At 35.5% G+C, this 17556-nt stretch overlaps 1 protein-coding gene across 1 annotated transcript in view; it reads left to right on the plus strand.

The window, feature by feature from the left end:
* The window catches only part of SNTG2 (syntrophin gamma 2), a 180830-nt gene that overhangs the window by 3047 nt on the left and 160227 nt on the right, over positions 1-17556 (plus strand). The window contains exon 2 of the mRNA XM_026089676.1: positions 4756-4893. Within this exon, the coding sequence (XP_025945461.1) occupies positions 4756-4893 (138 nt within the window). The remainder of the gene's footprint in view (positions 1-4755; positions 4894-17556) is intronic.

A 17556-nucleotide genomic window follows, 5' to 3' on the forward strand; every position in this document is an offset into this window, starting at 1 on the left:
TGTTTGCCTTTATTGCAACAAGATAGTGACACTTATATTTTGCTGTTGATTCTCAGTATTACCTGTTTTCTTTCTTGAAGAAATGGTACAAGTTTTCCCAATTACATGCAATTGATTATTCTTCCTAGAGTGTAATGCCTTCCACTTTTTTCTGTGGTGCTTCATCCCATTTTTTAAAATCTTTTTTGTATTAGTCAAGATCATTTCAAATTTGAATTCTGTCCTGTTCTGAGAAAATGCCTTCCTTTGTCTTTTGATCACAATAGTAGAAATTGTGTATAAAATATATCAGAACAGTTATGAGAGAGTAAATTTAAGTCTTCCTTAACTTAGTGGTTAGACTGCTGACTGTGGGGCAGACAGCGAACCTAAAGTTCTCTCTCTGCTTAATTTAAAGTGACATAGGATAAAAATTATTGACTCCGCTTCTCACATGTCCTCCCAAACATCAGTAAACCACAGATATAGAATTTCAACATAGTTAAGTTTTCAGGAAAACCTTCAAAATTGGATTAAAGCATTTAATCACTGTTTCTGAGATATAAGAATTATTGTTAAAATATTTTTATTTATAATGTGTAATTTCACTTTAAAAAGTTAAATTTAAGTTCAAATATGATGCTAAAAGAATTTTATGTACAAATGAAGAAAGCTTATTTAGAAATGTATTTTTAGCAGTTGAAAATCAAACTGCTGTGCTATCAAAGCTATAAATATATTTATTAGGGATGAAAATCAGCAAATGGTAATTTTTGCTGGAGGACCAGTGTGACTCAGTGCACTAGAGTAGTGTATTTTTTAGATACAGTAAGGGAAACTCCAGAGGCTAAATTTTCATACAGGTCTGAAGACACTGACGCTCCATTCAGTTGGCCACAATACTGACCACAAATGATAAAAGCCATTTAGGCAGAGGGAAGAGGAGAGAGAAGTTTTGAGTTACTGAGAACTTCTACAATCTAAATCTATGTAAAAGAGTTTTAAACTTTTTTTTTTTAATGTCAAGTAGTTACTAGCATGAAAAGCCTAAAAACCATTGCTCTAATTCAGTATTACATTTGAGAAACAATTATATGTAAACAAGTAAATAGTTTCTATAAAAGAAGACTTAATACACCTCAACACCACTTTTACACTTTATGTCTGCCTAGTTTTTTGCAAGCTTTTTCAACATTAAACGTAGAGTAATGAAGACAAATACTTATGCCATTAAGACCAAAGTTTGGCCTATAGATGTCCTGAAACACAATTCACAGCTGTGACGTTTAGGCTGCAGATACAGTGCACTGAAAGAATTATGATAGTTTGAGTAGGGTCCCAAAATATTATGCTGAACAGGGAGCGCTCTAAAGCAAGTACACTGACAGAGGACCTGCCCTGAGTAGTGAACAATAAAAGTCTGATAAAAGGATGCATCTACAATTCTAGCTCCCTCTAGAAAGTGCTGTTTTGTTCTGTGTGGTATTGACAGTTTTTGAGCTTGCTCAAGAAAATAAGCCTCAGTGTTTCTTCTTTAAAAGACAGAATAGTGACTAAGGTTTCTTAAATGTCACTAGTGTGATGTGTATGCTACTGTTCTCCCTTTTCTCTTCCTCTCTCTGCACACACATACACACACACACCCCTTTTCTTTTCCTGAGGCCAGTGTCTAGAAAACTTATCAGTATGGTATGTATTGGTATAGCGACCAACATTTAATTTCCTCATCTGCCCAAATGAATTTAAACACATATTCCCTTACTTCTCACTATAAACACCTAAATCCTTTTGAGATGCAACTCTCTAGGCACTTTGTGCATTCTTTTATTACAAAGCACATGCAGATTTGGTGTATGGTCTCCAACATTACTATGTTGTTTTTAGGAGATATTTCTACTCTTCAAATCTCACTTTCTGATACCAGTTATTGGAACAGTTACTTTATAAAGAAACTTTTTAAAAGGGAAATCAAGACAAACCCAGCACAGTTTAAATGTTGTAAATACATGCAAAAACTAAATTTCCATTAGAATATTCCTGTTTGAAGAAGCACTTTGTCCATACTGGAATTTGCCTAATGAACGTAGAGTTGCTTGTAACACCTCTTTAATACAAAGAGGGAACAAGTGAATGTTCTGAATTCTAATTCACAGCCATTTATAATGATCTAAAAAGGCATAATTGAAAGGCTGAGAGAAATCTAGATTTGTCTTATTGATTCTAAAAGCAAATAGGGTATTGCTGCATGCCATCTTAGATCACACTGAAAGTTAGATGAATTGTGAAGTAAGTATTCTTTTTAATAGGAATAGATGAACTTCAGTGAGACTTTCAGTTTAAATAGTGTGATAGAAAATGCTAAAATATTTAATCACTTTCTCTACGTTTCATTCATTATTTGATGGGCTGTTAAAAATAAAAGTTTCAGGTTTTTTTTTCATTGTGTTACTTCTAAATGTGTAACAATTGCTAGCCAGTAGAATGTTCTGATTTTAGATTATATAAAGTGTTCTGTTCYCTCAAGATGTTTCTGTAAAGCATAATCTGGCATATCAGCAAAAGTAACAATGATTGCCAGGCTGGGTGAAACAGTGATGCAGAACCTTTGAATGGGAGCAAAATGTGGGTAAGGTGATTCTGCAAGGCAGTTCTACTATTTGAAAATATTTGCCCTTACATAGCATAGCTGTTAAGCAGATGGTGYTGACACAGTTTTCATATCCTGCCATTTATAAAATTGTATTGATAAATCACCCGATCATAMTAGAAATTTTAAAATATTGAAACTTTGGGAATATAAAGTAATGACAGTTTACAAACAAATGAGAATAATCAAAGTTTACACCCCCACTGAACTTTTTTTTTCCTTTAGGCATTCCTAGCAAACACTAGGGACAAGATTCATCTGTCCAGAATTAGACACCTGTGTCTGGGTTGTCATTTATATTTATTTTCTAAGTTGAAGTAGAGAGCTATGATGCAATTTGTTTCATTCTAGATGGGTGTATAGAAGAGATCAGATAAATCATGCTCCAGAAGTGTTTATTTCTCACCACTGGCTTTACAGAATCCAAATGGCTGTCCTAGATGTGAATTTCTACTTTGTAAACCATCATGGTGAGATTAATTTCAAGCTTAAAATATCTACAGGTAGATGTCTACTAGCATGTTAGGTGTCTGTATCTCATTATAATCATGGAGATCCGGCCAAGCCTCCAGCTAGAAGGACCTGGGTTTCCCATATGGCCCCATACATGTATAGATTGTCTTGGATATCCTAAAGTGTCTTAAATGGCAGCAGTGGCCTACATGGGGCACTAATGAGAACCTAATGAGCAATTCAACTGAGCAACTGCTATGTAAGGGTAAACTGAATTGCAGTCTAGGCTGTTTTCCATTTCCGTGGACTATAATGGATGCTTTGGCACTTTCTTTCTGCATAGAGCTACATGACATCTAAATATAAGTGCCTTAAGCTTGAACTTATCCTGCCTTTAAAGACCAAAAGGTTTTACTAACAATCACCAAAGAGCTCTCTGCTTAATCTTTATAGTGATGAAAATATTGTTATAAAGGTTATGTGCCCTTTTTTATTTTACTTTTAAATCAGTTGAGGAGCATCCATTCAGTGCACAGGGCATGTTTCTTCTTTAATTCCATTACTCTGTTCTTTACACAGTCTGCTATTTAACAAAATAAAAACAAAATACATAGGTGAATGACTTGATTTAAAACAGTCTTAAAAAAAAAAAAAACACCACAACACTGTAGCTAAACCTTAAGTTGTGACTGATTTCTTCACTTGCACAGAGAAAAGTGCACAGTGGTCTGATGGTAGTATTATAGACATTATAAATTAATAAGCAAATATTACTCTCAAATATGATCATCTGTTCTCAGAACAGGTGCTTTAATCTTTCTCTTCTGTGCAACAACTGTAAATTTCTGAAATTATACTAGCCTGCTTATTTTAACAAATAACTATAGCATTCTGAATTCCAGTTTAGTAGGAAATCTGTGCATATGTAAGTAAAGCAAAAGTCAAAACAGATTTTCTTTTCTATTAGTCATGTAGAAAACTCTGAGGATAATCATTTCTTCTGGCTACAAGCTATCTTTTAGATTTTACCTTTTTTTAATACAAAAATACTTGACGACCAATAGACTTTACTATTTAATACGGTATGATGTAACTTCAGAAATATATGTCCATTTGACTTAAGCAAATTGAAACCTGTAACACCTGTATGTTTGCAGCGTGTACATTTGTGTGGTTTACTKCATGAAAACAGTTTTGTAGGATAATGGAACTCTGTATGTTAAAGGTGACATTTATTAGACAGTGGAAGAAACAACTTTGAGTCAGTAACAATATTACACTTCTCCACCTCTTGTTGAAACTGAGAAGTACGTGTGCATACATACATATATATGTGCATACATTCTGCTTCTCATACAAATTCAAAGTTGTATGATTAAAAATAAACAGAATTTGCTACAGCAAAAAAATCCCTTCTTGAACAGTACAATGGACAATATTTTTTTATATATTAATACCTACTTCAAAGACCATTTAGCTGTCTTTTTATAGTACAGAAGAAGCTTTTTATGTTTAATCCATTTGAAGCCTAAAAAGCAGACCAGTTTTCCACTTTTTATAAAGAATGCTTATTTATACGCATTTTGTGTACTGAATGGGATAGAGGTTATTATTTCTCATCATGAAGTGTTCACATAATTAAAATCTGTTTCTATTTCTGTGCCTTGTTTTCACAGACTAAAACTGGTATTGCATTGTTGTATGATGAAGTATCTGAAAATGCCTACGACATCAGACTGAAGCTTACAAAAGAGGTATTAACAATTCAAAAACAAGATGTCGTCTGTGTTAGTGGAAGTGATCACAGTGCAAATGTAAGTGCTTCTAGATCTCTGTGTTTTTGACTGTATATTTTAATGTCTTCTACAGTGATCAGATTATGCTATTGGAATGCAAGAGATGTTATTGGGTAATAGAAAATATGTAATGATCAATATTTTCTTTTGTGCATATTTGCATTCTTGTAGGCAAAAACTTATTTTTTACCTACAAGATGCTATGTGTCCTTTATTCTGACATGACGTTACAAGAAATTAAAAATCTATAAATATTGAGGCTACAGTATTCTTCCACCAAATATTGTTAGGTTATTAAATGAAAAAAAAAMCAAAAACCAAAAAAACAAGAAAAAGCTGTATTTCCAACTGAAAGCATTTTAAGAGTAAACGAATACAATAAGGCCTTTTCTTTATTCGTGTATCAAGTATTGACAATTGTCTGTTTAAGGGCAAAGAGCTGGCTGGAAGAACACTTGACAGATACTTACTTCCTTCATTTTAATTCTTTTTTGGGCACAGATGGGGCTTACTCAGTGCCAGCATATGTATGGTGTTCTTTTTTTTTTCCAAATTCAGTTACAAAGTTTTTCTAAAGTATGTGGTGTCCCTAGGCTATAGAAAAGTCTTCTGTATCACCATTTAATATTGCYACTAGAAAATCTGGAGGCATTTTGTATAAGGAGTACAACAGTGGTGTCGGTGTTTTGGACATCTCCAAACAGTATCTTTTATTTCCTCATATGAACAGTGTTCCTCTTAAAACTAAGTGTAGATATTGCAAATTCAGTGAGTAAAATAAATTTCATGACTGTGCTGGTATTTGCTAGAATGAACAATGCATGGCAACCTTTTCAGAGAGAGGGCAAAGAGGGAGCCTTCTGTCTACTTGTTATATTGCACATTTCATCTGAACATAAAATCTAGCACTAAGAGACATCATGTAAGTTTATGATATCCTGCTGAGGATTAAGAGCCATATATAGGTATAGAGCCAGTATATAGGGGTATCTGTATATACATACATACATACACACACACACATATATATGTATGTGTGCCTGTGTGTGCGTGTGAAAGCGAGAGAGAGCAAGCCTGCTTATGTAACACACACATACGTTCATTTCTGCCACAGTAAATATCTATATTTTTGGTTTAATGTCATGCAAAAACAAACAGCTTTTAAAAGTTAGAAACATTATATACTAGTTTCAAACCTTGTCTGTGTAATTCAATGGAACATGACTTGCTTTTAAAAATGTGCAAAAAGACTGCATCAGTGGGCAACTAGTGGAAGGCCATTTAGTGAAGTGAAAGGCAGGTCACATTCTGGTTGGTTTGCTGAAATAAATATAAGCCTCAGCCAAAAATCATCAGCTTGCATATACTTTCCACTTCACTGAGAAGCATGAAATGCTGCAGATTTTAACTAGAGACATTGTCTGTTGGTAGCACTGATAAGTTGTATGCAAATTGTGGTTACAAAAGCCATAGTAAAATGTTGTTTGACTGCAATTCATGGTGTCTGTACCTATAAGCATACATGATCACCCTGGTCTTGGTGGTATCTAGATGCCTTGTGTATACACTTTCTTTCACAGAAAAAGAACTGAAATTCTCTCCTACTTAATTCTGAGCTACTTCTTGACTGACTCAGCACAGGCTAGTTGCATCTGAGAAAAACAAAATGTATCAAATCTGTATCTGTATTGATCATCCTTCACTGAGCAAAGAAAGCAAGCCTGATGCACCTTACTGCTACATTTTACGTGTCCCCTAAGTAGTATTTCCTGGAGAAAGACAGGATGAGAAAACAGGYTCTGATAATACTTGAGATTTTAAGATAAGAAGTAGGATTTTGAAAAAAGTTCTGGAAAGTAAGAGTCATTGCAGAGTACCAGAGCTCTGATATTTAGCCACTGTGTACGAAATGAAGATCCTAGGTTGTATTTCATGACCAGTGACAATTAAAAGTAGGTAAGCCTAGAAATGAGGGCATAGCCTGGGACTATGTCAGGAAGGAAACAGCTTTTCCAGGATATAGAAGTAGCATTAATGCGTAGAAGTGAGGGATTTTCAAATACAGTTCAGATGGCAATCTAGGTTTGAGTTGCAAAATACTATGTGGCTCTAGATATGAAATTCATTAAAAAGGAATTCTTCCTCATTATATTGTTGGTAGGCAATGTGGGTAATTCTGCCAAGATGACCTTTCCAGGAAAACACTGAAACATCAGGTGATCATACACAAACAACTGGGTCTTCCTCAACCTGTCCAGTTGCCTATACTAGAGCCTATAGTTTTATACTCTTCCAAATTCATTTAATTCTCATCTGAACATGTTATTTTGATGTTACAGTTGAACTGTTGTTCCTTGTTTCCCTTAGTGGACAAGATAACATTTTTCTCACTATTTTTCTCCATATTGCTATAATTGGTGTTTTAATTGTTTTTTTTTGTTTTTTTTTAACAAATGCATTGAATTTATATAATAAAAATTCTAAATTGAAAAACTGAGTTGTTTTGAAAATCTTAATCTTTAAATGTTTGGTTGTTTACAATATTCCTAAATTATCCTTACGTTTTCCTTAAGTTTTTCATAGGTTTCATTGCTGAAGACTCTAAACTTTAAATTACGAAGCTCTTATCTGTTGCTTTTCCATGTCCTTTTCAAGATCTCCTCAAGTTGTCCCTTCTTGAAAGTGTTGTCTTCAATCCACATGAATCCACATTTCTGTTGTCAAATGAGAAAAATGGATTAAATCAAGGCTTCATGGCAATATTTGCTTTGGTTTACTTTGAACCAAATAGAAACTTTTGGAGCATTAGCTTTCAAAATAAACGCCAATTGACTGTAATGTTAAGATGAACATTTTAGTTTTTACAGAATATAAATTACCAGTATATAGGAACTCAAAGGCAGAATTAATAGCTGGTAGTCCTCAAGCACTCTCTTTGGTAATTCTAAAATTCTGAAGATAAATTCAGAAGAGATAAATGTTTTACTTTTAAGTGTATCAAGAAAATAATTTTGCTTCTGTCCTCTATATGACTATACATAATTCAATATAGTAATAGAAAATTGTAACCCGAAAGACAATTCTATAGCAATCATAGACAATCACATTGTCTTACTGATTTATTCTCCTTCTTTCTATACTTTGCCTTTGTTATTTATTATTCATAGTTAATCTGTATTTTGCACACAGCCATTCATCACACTATTTCCTTTATAACAAAAATAGAAATAACTCATTTGCTTTCTTTATGTAATCATCTCAAATATGTAGGAGGAAAAAAAAACCCTTTTGCTTTTAGAGTTGCTTTTTGTAAGTGAAATATGTGAATGGGAAAATACTGAAAAAGAAAGTTCTGTTTCTACTTGTGACAGTACTTAATTCTCTATCCAGTTTTGTGGAAATCATTCCATGTTATCTGTTCTGCTCCTCTATCGGTTCTTTCTCATATACTTCCAGCCTCCCTGGGGCTGACCAATTCGTTGATCTTGCGCAATACAGAGGACTACACAAGCCACTGGGGTGGGTTGGACTTTCAGCAACACAGATTGTTCCATAAGGATCTCACACTGATTGTACAGATAAAAGGCAGGTCCTCTCACTGTAAAATACTACTAATAGTAAATTACTTTTATTAGCATCATCTTGACCTTTACTTGTTTCATATTTTGCCATCTGCCATACATTTTTAAGCACTGAGAAAGCTGTTTGCCTGTTCACAAGAAAATATAGAGCTGGTGTTCTGTAATTTGATGGCAGTTCATCCCATTTCACTAGCCCATTTCACTAGTCATTTGACTTGGATGTAGAATGATAAGGGAGAGGAATGTGGTTTGTGGAATTCAAGGTGGGTATAGAAGAAATAGGTAAAGGAAGAGTTGTCTTTGCATTTAGATACCAGATTCTTCACAGTAGAAAAGATGGCTTTAAAATATGCATAAAAATCCTTCCAGAAGTGGAACCACGGTGGGAAAGAATATGTTCTCAGTGTTTGATTATATATTATTTGATTGTCTATATATATTATTAAATATGTGTTCCTTCCAACAAAATGTTTCAGTCATTCAGACTTGGAAAGTCCAAGCACTCCAAACAAGTCTTCCTAACTTAGTTCAGAGAAAAAGGAGAATGTATGGGAGAATCATTCATAGAAGCAAAATTTGAAAATATTGACAGAATTTGTATATTGAAATTAAATATTTTTAATTATTTTCTAAGTATTTAAAATAGTTTTTTTTTTCAAGATGAATAGTTTAACAGTACTCACAAAAGCAAATTAGTTGTGTGACAGCTAGGCAAAGAATCCATTATTAGTTAAAGGGAAGCATTTGTTTCTATACTTTCATAATATGATGCGCTTTACTAAGGTGTGATATTTCTATAACTTTGGGTCCTCCACTTGTTAAAAGTAATTTCCTATAAATTGCTAGTGCCTCACTCCCTATATATTGCTATCTTAGTCCTCCTGCTGTCAGTCCAGTTTTATGCCTCTCCACTTTTCATAAACATTGTTTTTTCTTTTCCTTTATATTACATTTCTGTGTCTTTTCCCTGCTAAGTCCACTTGCAAAGTAAGAAAAAAAATGCATTTAGCTTTTTATCACTATTAATCAGTCCCTCGCATAGAGCTGAATTGTCTCTGACTTGATAGGTGGTAGGACAAATAGGTTTCTGATGCGGGCTCTTGGCTTGTTAATTGGAAGAGGACTCTTTAGAGGCTTATGGGAGGAATGACAAAAGCTTCACATCCTGGTACAAAATCCAGTTTCATAAGTCTTGTCTTAGCTGGAGTTTGCCACRTTGAAATAAGGTAGGTGAATAGGGACAAAAAATAGCAAGACGGGTTGTTTTGTTGATCCAAAAAAATAGAAACAAGCATCTGAAAGTACTGTTTAAATCCCTGATGAGACTGCTATGACTTTTTTTTCTTTATAACTCAGATGCTAATAAGAACATAAAAGAACGTTCTTTTAGCAAACCTCTAGAGAATGGGTTGCATTAAAAGTTTGTTTATAACCCAAGTATGTTTCTATCTAGGTAATTACTAATGTTACTGTTTGCCCAGTGCTCATTTTTCCATAAGAGCTAATAATTAACATTTTTATTTATTTGGAAGTATCAAGCTAGTAATTAAAGAAAGACTTTTCCTTTTGAAAATAAGATATTTTATATGGAGGAAATACATTATTTAACCTTTTGTTATTTGTTTTCCATATTCTGGGAGCTGACCTAGATATTCAGAAGACAGATATCAAATAATCCCTTAGGATATATTATTAAAGATCATAAGCTCCTGTTGCTGTCACTTTGAGAACAATTAAAAGTTTACGTCACAAAATAAATAATAAATATGAGTATTCATCAGCATGACAAAAAAAAACCCCTCACTTTGGTTTATTATTAAAGGCAAAAAAGTAAGTAGCCTAGACAAAAATAGTAATAAATGTACAGAGGAAAAGAATAAAAGGGACACTGTGGATATCCCTGAAAAAAAAAAAACTCTCCCTTAGGTAGGGTCAGAATCTAGCTGAGGTTAAGTGCTCTTACCAACAAGGTAGAAAAGAGAGCAGTACAGCATCAATATTTATGTGTTGTTAACCAGGCAAACAGGCAGATGTATGCACCCTTTATTAAAATTTAAATTAATCTATTGTTGTAATGGAGCCATGACAAGACTGTCAAGATTGGTAAATTGTTACTGTATATATTGTGAAAGATTGTGCAACAGTTAAAAATCTTCAGTAGCTAGATGCAGAATATCTGACTGTGTGGAAACAAGCATTTTTAGTTGTGGAACAGGAAACCAATGGATGCAGCCTCTGTTGTTCATCTTTGCCTTCACACCTGCCAACAGGTAACAGCAAATGCCAATGAAATTATTCAACTAAAGAACAGCTGTGTTCTGGAAGGATTTAGCTATAACTCTTGTTATAGGATGTCTTTTTACTTGAAATAAATCAGCTTATTCTTAATGGGAAAAGAAATATAATTATATCTTGCCACTGGGCCCATACATGTAATAACAAATAACAGCTCTGAAAATCCAGATTTGTAGATGATCTACACAGCCTTTATTTATATTGTCACTCTCACAGTCTGGGATCAGTCCAAGTCCCAGGTCCTCTCTTATCACCTGCCAAAGATAGCTCCTGTCCCAGATTAAACATTTTACAACTCAGTGAAGGAGTTCCTGAAGATTCTTGTGAACTTATACCAATACTTATACCAATACTGTCACTTAGACATCTATAATATGGAGTTCACCCTGGAGAATGAACTACACTATGGTTTGTCAGAGTCATCTTTATTAGAATAGATTACAGGATAATTTAGATTGAAAGGGATCTCTGGAGTCATCTAGTTCAACCCCTTAGTTCAAGCAGGGATAGCTTCCAAGTTTGGTCAGGTTGCTCAGAGCCTTGTCCCCTCAAGTTTGTAATATCTGCAAGGATGGAGATTCCACCATTTCTCACCAGGGCAGCCTGTTCTAGTACTTGACCACTTTCACTGTGAAATTACTTCCCATTATGCTCAACTGGAATTTCCTTTGTTGCCAATTGTGACTGTTGCCTCTCATCTTTTTATTGTGCACCTCTGAGAATAATCTTCATTCAGTTTTCTTTATAATCCTCCTTTAGGTTGGCAGGCTTTAAAAATAGAATGAGTGACTTCATTTTACTCTATCAAAAAATGAACTAAGACTTTGACCTACAGTAATGGAAACAGTTATAACAAGATAAACCGATCAAAATGTCTTATTATATTATACTTAGTAAGGATCATCTACAGCTGTCCCAGATCTCAGCTTGCATGTGAGATCTGCTTTGCCTCTATACAAACTGCACTGGTCCTGGCATGCCTCAGTCAATTTTTATAGCTGCATTATTTTCCTGTTCCTTTGGGGTAAAGATGACATCCTGTACAAAAATCCTGTGTTAAAAGTTCCAACTATCTCTTATATTCACAGTATTCTCTTGCTTTCTGTTTACTTCTCTTTTATTACAGCTTACCTCCTCTTCATGGCACTGGAGAATGAGGCATCACATGTTGCCATGGAGGATTACTGCATGCCTTTCTCTCTCTTTATTGAGGTTTCTTGACTTATATTTCCATTTTCTCCTTAATTCATTCCACTTCATGGCAAATTACAGTGTCTTTTTAAGACTGTAGAACTATTTCTAAGGCTATAAAACAGTATTTTAAAAATGACATGGATTTAGGGCTAAAATTTATACAGACACCCTTTGAGCAAAAAGCTTTTCCTGAAGGCTAAACATGTTAACAACCAACAGTGTAACAAATTCTATTTGTAAAATACTTCCTTGATTGGCAACCTCTCCCAATACATGGAAAAGCCTTTACATTAGTTTTCATTTCATTATATAACAGTTTATCTGGTTAATGGTAAGGTGCTGGTGGTTACAGTTCCAGAGAGAGCTGTATTAACAACCTGTGGAAATACATAAATGTGGCAGATTCATTCTAAGTGACTAACTGTGAAATTTAGGTGAAACCTTCACTGGTTTCTTAAGATTCGTGTATACTCATGGTCTTTCATAAAGGCTGTGGGACACATAAGTAGTAATGGTAGTCAGTAAGGAAACAATCAAAACTCAGTGTTTCTTGGCATTTAATTAATTGTTCTTTGATCCTGGACTACAAAGTACTGGAACAAGGAACCTCTCTATTCCAATCCTAGGTATTGTCATAGCAATTCTTCTGAAATGCTGAATGATATGTGAAGTCTGCAGGCCTTATCATGGATGCCTATATTAGTCAGTGATAAGTCATAATCCAGTACCATCTCTACTTACAGCTGTCACATACATTCTTTCTCCCAGGCATGGTTTTTCTTCTGCCTTCCACCTTGATAGAATTTTGGCAAATGCAGTCCCTTCTGCAGTTTAAAATCCTTATTTCTAGGAAGAGAGTTGGGCAAAGGGCAGACTGACCACTGCAACCAGTGGGAAGTGGAAGTGTGCTGCTAATCAGTGAGCAGTGAGGGTTATGTGAGTGTAAGTGGAAATCTCAATATATGGCAGAATATTAAATATATGTAGGGCAATATGCTGAGGAAGCTCTGGGACTGGACAGGTGGAAGGTGTGAGCTGAGAAAATCCTTATCTGCAGTGATCTCCCCACTGAAGGATTTTACATATTCTTGTTCTCCTCTGGATGTCTGCATTTGCTGATACATTTTACTGGGTCTTACATTCTCGCAGCATCTGTCTCTTCAATCATTTTTTATCTTATAACTTCCTTGTGGCAGCTTCAGCAATAAGAAAAGATTTGGCTGGTATCTTAAGTATCTTCATCTTCTTATCCCTTTTTGTATCATGCTATTTCTTTCCTTGCATCCATGTGGGACAGGTTACAGACTTGTTTTAACTCTTCATATTGTACCTTCTTGTTCCRCTTCTTCCTTTCCCCTGAATATTTCCCAAGGGATTGGCTGGTAAATTCTGCATTATTGATTAAGACTGGCTTTCGTTTTGTATCATCACCCTACTGTGTGACTTGGAGAAAATTTGGTGCCTTACTTTCAACATCTAAGATGGCCTTTTGAGGTTATTCTTTCCAGTAAAGGACTGACACAACCACAGTACTGGGAATAAAGTTTCTTTATCTAATAAAAACAACAAGGACTTTGAACTACTATGAACAATGCAGCAGTGAATGATTTCCTTGCTTGCATTTTCCTAGCTTGCTGTTTAGCCACTTAGCTTGCTTAAGGAATTGTCAGTTTGCTGTTAAGGTAATAGTGTGTCGTGGTTTGAGATGGAACCGGCAATGCAGAGGCTAGATGGGCTCAGGTACCAAAGCACGTTAGTCACAGATATATGGACAAGTGACACAGCAGCCTTACAGTGGGGGAGGCCGCAGGAGGACATTGGGTGTGCCAATGTCATGGTTTCTCCCACAACCTCCCTGTCCCATGGCAGGGCAGACCTGGTGGCCCTGGAGGACACCAGGGGCCAGCACAGTGTCCTGGCAGTGCAGTGTGCGGCCAGCCGGGCCCCCCCCGCTGCGAGCCCTGGGGCGCTCTGCTGGGTCCCCCTGGCAACCCCAGCGCCCTCGGTTATGGGACTGGGCAGAGAATGCCTGGTTCTGATTGGCTCAAATTGCCGTGGCGCCTGGCAATTGGCTGTTGCCAGGGAAGGGGGGCACTGCTCTTCTGGAAGGTTCTGTGCACTGTGGCGATGGCACCTTCGCCACTTTCACTGTGATAAACAGGTTGTTTACCCTAAAATTACTCGCTTATTCTTGTCTGCTTCTTTCTAACTGTAGTACAACCAGGCCCAACCCATGCCAGCTGCCACACAGTCATGACTGCTGGCTGGCATCTCCTAGCCTTGTTATGATTTATTTCGGATACAAAATAGATAGTAAAATGTCCACTATTTTTTCCACAATTCATGATGAACAGTTGTTTAAATAATTGTTTCTCTTTTTCTAGGAGAAGGTCTTTCTTTGCCGTATGAGCTTACATTTTTAGAAAGAACTCAAATTTCCAAGTGTGTATGTTTGTGTATATTAGTTTTATAGCCACCTAGGATCATTATTTTTACTCTTTTCCATTTAATCAGTAAACATATGAAAATAAAGTGTTGGTGACCTTCATTTTGTTTTAACAAGATCTGAAGAAAGAGCTATTTCAGAATGTTGCAGCATTTTCTAAGATGTGCTTGAGTTTGATGGTTGGAAGTAATACATGCATTTGTTAAACTTTTCTAGCAGACTTGTACAGAAAAAGGATATGTGATACATATTGAATCTTCTCCCAAATATATCCCTTTATATCAAATTGTGTGGAAAGCTTCAAGTACCTCCTCGTGAAACCTCTCTCCTTGTTCATTAAGGTACAAATAGAATATTCTTCATAATGAAGGATCCCCTTCCTCGACTGCCAGTGCTGGATGTTGACAATCTGGTAATGATGACGTAATGGGTGGACATTGACAGGTGGATGTCAAATCCTGCTGCAAAACACTAAACTGAATTCTGTGATTCTTCAACGACAGACAGCAAGCACTACCAAAAATTAGAACTATAATTGGCTTCTGACATTGCCCCTTAAGGTCCATTCACATCACTGCATGTGGATGGATACAAATATATAAAAGACTTTTCCAGAGAGAAATTTTTCTGTCAAACCATTGTGTTTTAAAAGAATGTAATAGGTCACCTATGCCAAGAGCTATCTCATAACTAAAARACAGGTGTCTGACCACATAGTTCCCCAAATTACATTTAAAAAGTATCATAAGGCAAGTCTAGATGTTCTTTTAGAAACTTTATTAAAACTATTGGATGTTTTCAGCTATATCATTCTCAGGAGTTAGGTCTGTGAGTCAGAGTTTATAATTTCTTTGTAGGGAAATATACTTAAAGTGAGGATGGTCATTCATATTTTTCCTGGCATAGAAAGATTCAAAAGTGGATTAAAAACTTATTGAAAAGTAGCTAGTATTAAAAGCTAGTTTCAGTGGCAATGGAAATTGTTACAACCTTCACTTTACACCTCCATTTACCAACTAGTCTCTTTAGTTATTGATCTCTTGCTCTTTTATTTGGTGTTTATGTTTTCAAGTTTGCATTGCATTTGTTTTTCAAAATATTCTCATCTAGCGTCATTCTTGAAGTTCTTGAGAGTTTCTGCCTTGATGTTCTCTGTTTTAATATTGATGACTGAGATCTTTTAAGCTCCCCCATCTATTCAGTTATATGTGCTATTTCAATCTAGAGCTCTCCTGAAATTGTCTCTCTCTGAAATTGTCTCTCCAAGGGCTTCTAAAACCTTCTGGGACTACGTGTAAGCAAAAAAATACAGACTTAATTAAAGAATATATTATTGGTACTGCTTTTGCTCTTAAAGCTTTGGAGAGCTACTGGTTGTTGAAAGCAACACAAGTACTGAACTGCATCAGATGTCACTTCTTGACACTTTCCCAAGTTATTCAGGGTTTTTTTGAGCAAAATATGGTTTGTATTAGCCCTTAACAGAATTATTTTCCATGTACTTGTCCAGTCTCCGCTTGAACCCATGTAGATTTTCAGCATCCAACATTTTTTTTCTCATCAAACTCTATAGATCTGCTACTCACTGCACAAAGAATAACCCGTTTTTGTTTATTCTCAGCCTAGCACCTAACAGTATCATTTGATGCCTCCTAATTCATGTATTGGAAAAGACACTAAAAACTGATTCCTATTCACTGTCTTCCATACCACTTGTGGTTTTGTAAGACCCTCCTGATCCCCAGTCTGTCTCTTTTCCTGGCTGAGGAGTTATAGGCTATTCTGTTATTCCTTGTACAGAAGCTGTTTTTTCCTTCCATCATCCTTATTGGCCTTCTCTGAACCTTTTCCACCAGTTTTACATGAGGGGACCAAACTGGTATACATAATTCAAGGATGGGTGAACTTTGGATTTTTACAGTTGTATAATTTATATATATGTAAACCTATATATACATACATATATACACACACATTCACATATATATTTATTTATATATTTTATTTCTGTTCTTTTGCTTAGACTTTCTAAAATTTGATCTGTTTTTCTGACCACTACTGACACTGAACTGATGTTGTCGTGGAACCATCTATTTTAACCTCAAGGTCTGACTCCTTTATAGAAACGAGTGATTTAGAAACAATCCTAATTTTATATATAAGTAATTTATGTGGGAAAAAATAATCTCTCTCATTAATATTTACCTGCTATTATCTTTTATCTGCTATTTTTTAATTACTATTTCATGAGAACCTTCTGCAGATATTCCAAGTTCACTCATCCTTTTTGTCTCAGGTATAAGCAGTGAAGATAATCTCACTATCTGACCCTGGTGATTTGCTACTGTTATGTAGTCAATTTGCTCCTAAAGTGATTTTAAAATCATACAGATCCATACATGATTTGTGCCACAAGGAGTATTGGAGGAACGTTTCTATTTTCTGTCACAGTAAGCCCTAATGAAAAGTGTTCATTTATCTTCCCTCCAGCAGCTTTATTTTCTCTCAGTACTCCTTTTATATCTTGATCATAAATTGGCTTTGCAGTTTCTTTGGCAGACCTCCTGCTCCTGATATATTTGAATATTTACTATTATTTTTTATTCTTTTTGATTCTTTGATTCTTCTTTGATTCTTTTTGTCAGTTGTTCTTTGAACTCTCTTTACTTCCGCTGCCTAATTCTGTTTTTATATTTCATTTGCTTATGTTTCTTTCTTTTGTCTTTATTTCAATATGATGTCCACTCCTTACATCTGATAACTGCTCTTATCCTGCTGCTTAGCCATACTGCTTTCATTTTCTCTTTGTTAAGTTTTGTTAAGCCACATTCAATGGCTCTGTTTCCAGCATGGTAACCTTAAGTAGTTTTCACTACCCTTAAGTAGTCTTCACACTGCCTGTGAACATTTAATATTCCCTGTGGTCGCAGGGCCATGGTCTCATTGCCATTACAGAGACATGGTGGGATAGCTCACAAGACTGGAGTGCTGTCATGGATGGCTGCGTGCTTTTTAGGAAAGACAGGCCAGGAAAGSGAGGTGGTGGRGTTGCTCTTTATGTGAGAGAGCAACTGGAATGTATTGAGCTGTGCCTAGGGGTGGATGAAGAGCGAGTCGAGAGCTTATGGGTAAGGATCAAAGGGCAGACTAACATGGGTGACACTG

The sequence above is a fragment of the Apteryx rowi genome, unplaced genomic scaffold, assembly GCF_003343035.1.
Source record: "Apteryx rowi isolate R43461 unplaced genomic scaffold, aptRow1 scaffold_828, whole genome shotgun sequence".
Taxonomy (NCBI): domain Eukaryota; kingdom Metazoa; phylum Chordata; class Aves; order Apterygiformes; family Apterygidae; genus Apteryx; species Apteryx rowi.